The sequence below is a fragment of the Coptis chinensis genome, unplaced genomic scaffold (genome assembly GCF_015680905.1).
Source record: "Coptis chinensis isolate HL-2020 unplaced genomic scaffold, ASM1568090v1 utg167_pilon_pilon, whole genome shotgun sequence".
Taxonomy (NCBI): domain Eukaryota; kingdom Viridiplantae; phylum Streptophyta; class Magnoliopsida; order Ranunculales; family Ranunculaceae; genus Coptis; species Coptis chinensis.
Window position 1 is genome coordinate 1 of NW_028238110.1, and position 7,790 is coordinate 7,790.

A 7,790-nucleotide genomic window follows, 5' to 3' on the forward strand; every position below is an offset into this window, starting at 1 on the left:
ATAGTATTGGACTTCTTTCTTCACAAACTTGTTTCCATCATAGAATTCTTTGGTATAAATATCAAATCTACCATCATGCCACGGTGTTAACACAAACTCATCACCTAATATAAAAAATTCAAATAAAACTAATAGTTTAAAGTTTAAACAGTATCACAATAAACTAACATCATCACTTAAATGGGTAGTAGAAATGCTGATGTGGTATGCTGAGTGGAAAATACAAATAAAACAAAATTGAAAAAAAAAAACAGACATATTATCACTTAACTAACGGATGCTAATAGATTGCTATTTTTGTGAAATTGGGCATAATACATTGATACGTTTGTTAAAAAAAATTGTATGTTGATACAAGTGTTAAATAGACCTAAGTACGTTGCATATTTATATAATTAAGCCTAATTTGATGCCCATAAATTCATTTTTTCCCTTTATCTTATAATACATATCTATAGTTTGATCCATAAACTTCAATCGGGGAATGGGCCGGGACCCTTTTTCAAGTGGGGCCTATCTAGAGAGACTGGGCCCCATTTTCAAGTGGGGCCCTACCTGGGAGAGAGGGGATGCACAGTACGGTTTCATACTTGTTTTCTAATTCTATAAGAATTAGATAGTCCTGACCGAGCTGTAGCTATTTTTCTTTAATGGACCATGGGATTATTTTCTTAATGGGAAGCCCACAAGGCCTAGTGTGTTTAAGTCCAACCAAGGGATCAATCAAGATTCAAGAGGATCCGTTTCCTTGGTCTTTTTGAGGTAGGCTTGCTTATTGTCTTCTCGTATGCCGGTATATGTGGGTTATATTCGGGATGTAAGTATCATAGTTTTGTTATTAGAGTACAATTAGGGAATTAGTGTCTGTGCATGATTAGGGAACTTCTTCATAGCTTCACCGAGCTATATATATTATGCCTTCTGATACTGTGAAGAACGTACGTCCTCTTTTCTTTCTAATAATAATATCTTAGTAGTATTATCAGAACATATATAGATTCCGATCTTCTCGTCTTAATGGATCAGATTAAGGATGGAGAGGCAACATGCTTTGGAAGAGCGGCTCTTTTCCTCCCCAATACCCCATGTGATGATGTTGTTAGAGTGGTTGACTGGTCGGAACTTCCTGACCATATTTTCTATGAAATTGGGCGTAAATTGGTCGATGCCAAGGATTACATCAGGTTTGGTGCGGTTTGTAAGTTATGGCAATCTGTTTATCACGACATTCGTCGCCATATACCCCGCCAAGTTCCTATGCTCATGCTTCCTACTCAACTCGACGACATTAAAACACAAAGTTTGTACAACATTAATGAGAAAAGAGTCTACAATTCCAAGTTACATGTACCCCGTAATTTGCACATCTGTGGTTCTAGCCGTGGATGGTTGGTAACTCTTGACAACCACGGTGATGTTTGTCTACTCAATCCGTTCCTATCCGTTGATAATGAGATCCATCTCCCTTCTATTGAAACTTTGACAGACTGTCTTGAAAAAGCTTTTTTGTCTGCCAACCCAGCATCAGATCCCAACTTTCTAGTCATGGCAATCGCTGGTCTCGAAGGCAGATTAGTCTTCTGCAGGCCAGGTGACAATGCTTGGACCCACGTAGACTTGGATTATGAACCAGTGAAAGACATTATTTGTTATCGAGATCAGTTTTACTTTGTCGATCAAAAAGGACATGTTTTTTCTTGTGACCTAAACAATTCCAGCGAGCCCATGCTGGCAAACCGTCGCACCATGCCCTTTTTAGCTGTGAGACGTTTACCCCAAGTATCTTGTAGAGTCTGCTGGGGATCTGATACTAATTACAAGGGCTATGGAAAATCGTTACTGTGACTTGGATCGGTTCCTATTCAAAAGGGCTAGGATATGGGCATAAACAATGACAATAACGATGACAATGACTATAACAGAGAGGACAGTGATTTTACTCCTGAATTTCTTGTCTTCAAGCTGGACCTCGTTGAGCTTAAGTGGGTTGAGATGAAGAGCCTTTGCAATCGTATGGTGTTTGTTGGTGATACGTACTCCTTCTCCTATCAGCTTCAGACTTCCCAGGATGGAAACCGAATTGCATCCATTTGGTCGAATCCTTCTCCACGTATGGATATGGAAATATGAATCATGAATTGGGAGTTTTCAACATGGATAGCAAACGATATGAACCACTTATCCTATTGGAGTCCGAAGGCTTCGTGAATACTCAATTTAAATTGAATGACGAAACTGAATTTAATTTGATGGACAAAATTGAATTTAATTTGATGGACAAAATTGAATACGACGAAGTGAAAGCCATTACGAAGTGGTGTCCCCCAATTTTGATTGAGCCGACCATTGCAAGTTTGCAACCACTTTGGAATTGAATAATCTGCCTTTCAAAGGAAATCGATCTGCAGTCTACCCGTTTGTGTGCTCAGAATTCAGATTTACCCCAGTAACTGTCTACCACTCTACCCTATACTCTGTACTAGCTTGTAGGTTTGAAAACTTGCTTAAGAACATATACAAATTTCGTGACAAAATCGTTTAACCGTCGTTTAAAAACCCACGCTTTTAATTGGGAAGAGATCTCGTTGTAATAGTTTACGTAATTTAGAATTGTGATTCTCATTTTAGTAGGAGAAGGATTCCCGTTTTAGTTTTGCTTAAATTTCCCTATTTAATAGGGAAAGGAATTGAATTCCCGTTTTAATAACGATGACATAGAACAACTACTTCAAGCATAAAGTGATTAGATAGCGCAAAATATGCACTCTTTACCGCATAAAGACAACGCTTAATTATTGGGTTTGTTTAGGTTTTGGTCCTCCTAAATAATGGGTATTTGGGGTTTGGTCCACACTAATCAACTTATTAAGCTTTGGTTGACTGTTAGTTAAGACGATTTAGGAGCAAAGCCTAATAAGTCGATTAGTGCAGACCTAATTATTTGGTGCCCACTAAATGAAATTAATGGAAGTGATATATATATACTATCTTCATTGAGTTCATTCTAACATCGAGCCACAGGGACAATAAAGGTGGAGACCCTATCCAAATGACAGTCTAGAGTATGGGGCAGCGAAGGTAATGATAAAGGCGCGCATATCAAGAACCCACGAGTCACGCCATGCCATTGCAAGCAAAAAGATTATGTAAAGATTTTCAAACCAAAGAAGCAATTGTTGGAATTCTAAAGTTCATGAAAGTACCATGCGGGCAACGTACACTTTGTCTTCATATTCATAGTAGAAGCCCATAAGAGCATTCCCAATGCAAACAACAACTTGTTACCTCCACATACACGCCATATAGGACTATTTTCCCTCATAACTACATTGTTGGTGAAAAGCTACCAGGCATTGCGCAACGAAAATGTGACTTTAAAATTCATATGGGATGTTTTATTCCGCCCTGATCAGATTTTGAGACCGAGATGGAATGAAACATCCCGTTTGAATGTAAAAAATGAAAAAAATATCAGAAAAAACGCGTGCAGATGGAATGAAACATCACGTCCAAAAAAAATGTCGAAAAACACGAGGGATGGATCGGAATGAAACATCTCGTCCGAAGAAAAAAAAAACTTACGAGGAAAGGTTCCGTCCGAAGTTCACAACAAAGTAACTATCTCAGTAGCAAGTGCTACCCTCACTGTTACCTAGTGAAGAACTACTGCCATAGTCACCCTTGCATTGGGCCATTGTATAAGGGTGACAAGTTGCTATTTCCCCTCAAAGTCACCTACATTGGGAATGCTCTAAAAAAGGAAAGTAGGTTGTTGTAGCAAAGACAAGGCTTGTTTTCCTAGTACTGCAACATTCAAAATTTCCAAATCTTTAACATCCAAACTCATTTGTCCACATATTAGATCGATCCCATGAAAAGTTGTGAAATTTTAATTTTCCAGTGCCATGGCCCAAGAAAAAAGACCTACAAAATTGATTGAGCTTCTCAATGATATTCACTGGAAATTGAACAAATACATGATTTAGGTAGGGGGTGTAGATTAAACATAATTTATTTATAAGCGTAAGTCAACCGTCCTTTGATAACAAAACATATTTTCAAGTTGTCAATGTATGTTGAAACCTTTCAATTTCCAATCAAAGGAGAGAAGTGGTATTTCGAATGTTGCCAATGTGTGTGAAAAGAATGCTCTATAATTAGTAAATTGATGACCTTGTAGTTTTATTTATTTAATTTTTTTTTTGGGTAGGTAAGCGGGGTTTTTTCATTAAGAGGTCCCCTACCCTAGAGGAGAATAAAAAAAAAAGAGCTATTACAATCTTATGTACTCTTTCCCACTAGTATCTTCGAATACAATTTTCTTTATATCTTCAGAAAATGAGCTAGGGGTGAGTTCAATAAATAAAACAGATGGAATATTAGATGCAATGCTATCTGCTAACCTATTACATTCTCTAAACACATGGACTATAAAGAAACTCTCAAAAGTGTTGCTCTGTTTCCTTATGTCTTCAAGTACCTTCAGTATCCTCCATGGTTGCTCCTTTTCCTTTAGAAAACTTATCACATTTGTGGAATATGTTTGTGCCTTTATTTTCTTGACATTATACATCTTCGCAAGTTTCAAGCCTTGTTGCAGTCCTTGCAGCTCAATAAACGCAATAGTTGTAAACTTAGACTTTCCTTTTGCTACCGGTAAAACAGTACCTTTGTCATCTCGTAGTGTTGCTGCCCATCCTCCTTCATCCCCTTGTAATGTACCGTCTGCATTCAAGTTCACTATTTTTGGCCCAGCTCGTTCCCATTTGCATTTCTGCCTTTTCACTTGTTCTGGTTTGATGTGCATATTCCATCTCTTCATGAATTCATCTCTCTCCTGTCCTTCTGCCATCTTGAAATCAATTGAACTCGGTTTAGTTTTGACATCCTTCATGATTAACGGTACCATCGATTAGTATACCCTCATGCTTGAATATTCTCCCATTCCTTTCCTACTAAAACCCAATTACAAGTATGCATTAGTTACTAGCTTTAAAGCATCTTGGTTGCATCCTTTCCTTGTAGTTTTATGTACGAGCCAGCTCACTTCACCTTGCCATGTTGTTGGAGCTTGCCTTACATACCCAGCCAAGCTCATCAGAGCTCTCCATATTTTCTGAGAATACACACACTCAAAGAAAATGTGTTGAGCAGTTCCCACCTCTTTCCAGCAGAGGACACAAGTATCAGAAACCACAACATTCCACTGTTTCATTTTCTCTCTCGTTTTCAGCCCATCCTTAAAAACTATCCACCCAATGAATGAGTATCTCAGAATTCTATTCCTAAACTAAACTAAGTCGTGCCTTGCTGTGGGTTGTCTGATAGATCTCATACTCTCATAAGTGGCTTTTAGAGAGTATTCACCATTCTGCGATTCAGTCCATATGACTTCATCTTCTCCTCCTTCGATCTGTACTTGTTCCTCCATTTCACACACAATCTCATTCAAATGCGGTCTGATATGCTGAGGCATATTCCATCTTTCATTTTCAATGAGGCATGACACTGTGGATTTCAGATTACATGTAGATCTATAACGAAGAGCTCGAGGAAACTTTTCTCTTAGTAATCCCGATGGATGCCATGGTTCGTTCCCAGTGGCGGAGCCAGGAAATTGGGTGAGGGTGAGCCACAACTAGTCACTATATAAAAACTAAAATAAGATGACACCCAATTTGTCGAATTTTTGTTTTCCCTTGCATATTTTTTAAAAGTAAAAAAGAAAAAAACACAATTCGAATCCCATCACAAAAGATATGTAAATTTTGGAATTACAAAAGACTAGATTGCTTAATAGATCGATTTAGGAGAAAAAAAAATTACACGGATATTTAGGTTTAAAAAATTAGGAACTTAAGAAGAAAGTGCCTACAAATATATGCTTCTTACAAATATATATGCTTATGGAAACCACTTTAAAATTCCACAAATGAAAAAAAACTATGAATTCTTTTGAACTGTAAGGAAAATAGTCCAAAAGGCATTGGGAAAAAAATAAACACATAGGCGCCAGTAAAAAAAAAATATTATACAATGTTTAGACATTTTTTTTTTTTTGGCTAAAGGGTAATTAATATTAATAACAAAAAATGGTGTTACAGACTTACCAAAAATCTATAGTGGGTAAGCAAAATTTGGATTTTCAAACTAGCTTGTTGCGCCAACATGGTTTATGATCCCACCATTGTTTTAAACTGTACATGTTTAGACACCAGTACATTTTTTTGTGGTCACTTTAGCATTTATTTTAATTGTTTTCGTTTTCGTTTTCATTTAATCCCGAAATTCCAATCAATGCTTTAAGTAGATTCAAAAGTAAATTTACTACAATTTTATGCAACAAATTAAAATTGTAATGGACTCAAGTAATCGATGGATTGAATTCATTACGTACAAAATTGAATTATAACTAATAAAATTTATTATAAAAAAACTAAAAAAATAAGAGATTGGGGAATTAAGGTTTAGAAAACATACCAATAAACATACATATGAATTATTGGGACTGAGATTTGAGAATGTTATTACTCTTTTTTTCTATTTCATCTTTTTTGTTTTTCCAAACAAGGAAAAGCACTTGCCAAAAGTGTTGTTTCTCAAAATACATAAAATTAGAAGTGGAGAGCTTTCTTATGTTAGTTAGGGGAAGGGGGTTTTTATTTTTGGTTAGTTACAGTGAGGGTTTAGTAACAAAATCATTTTCATATATATAGTAGTCATTTTTTTTGGAAGAAATTGAGGGTGAGCCAGGGCGTACCCTGGGCCCCCCTGGCTCCGCCACTGTTCGTTCCACATCTGTGTATTCTTCCCATCCCCTATCTGGTATAAGATAAGTTATGCTGCATCAGTTCGTACCTTAAGGATGTTACGCCAACTCCAAAAGCAATGATCAGGAATTTTCATGTGCCATAAATAATTTTGCTTGATGAAGTTCTTCTTTACCCAGTCCACCCATAGAGTTTTTTTGTTGCTTACTATCCTATCTGCCATAGATGTTTAAGTGTAGCTGCTTTGTTCACCGTACTGAGATCTCTAATCCTGAGTCCTCCCTTTTCATAAGGGTGACACATATCATCCCAACTGATCAGAGCATGCGCAGTCATCAAATCCGACCCTTTCCATAGGAAGTTTTTACATAACCTATTACGATCCTTAATGGTTTTCATAGGCAGCTTGAACGGCGAAGTCCAATATATGCTAAGGTTGTTGATGACAACTTTTAACCAATTGCAATCATCAAGATAAGATAGTGATTTGCCCTTCCAACTCTGGATTCTTCTATCCACTTTGTCATATAAAGGTGAGTAATCTAATGAGGATAACCTTTTTGGAATCAAAGGTAGTCCCAAACAAGGTTCAAAATATCGATATCGATCAATATATCGGTGTACCCAAAAACCGATATATATCGGAAATATCGGATATATCGGATATATCCATTTTTTTTATGACCAGTCCAAACTATTTAAAATATCGGAAATATCGGATATATCGGAAATATAATATCGGAAATATCGGAAATATATCGGAAATATATTGGAAATATCGGATTTATATTAAAAAATGGTCAAAAAGTCAATCGATATATATCGATATATCGATTATATCGGCGATATAAACTTTTATATCGGAAATTACGATATATATCGGAAAAAAAAGGATACTATATTCGGTGGATATATGTCGGAAATATCTATGTCGGTGTACCAAAATACCGATATATATCGGCGATATATCGGATATATCAGCGATATTTTGAACCTTGGTCCCAAATACTTCATTGGTAA

At 36.5% G+C, this 7,790-nt stretch overlaps 1 protein-coding gene across 1 annotated transcript; it reads left to right on the forward strand.

Annotated features, from left to right (window-relative positions):
* Positions 1-1,017: 1,017 nt before the first annotated feature.
* Positions 1,018-1,845, forward strand: LOC147473887 (putative F-box protein At5g55150). Its single transcript, XM_086586908.1, has one exon. It carries the CDS (start codon positions 1,018-1,020, stop codon positions 1,843-1,845), a length of 828 nt encoding a protein of 275 aa, XP_086443034.1.
* Positions 1,846-7,790: the final 5,945 nt, after the last annotated feature.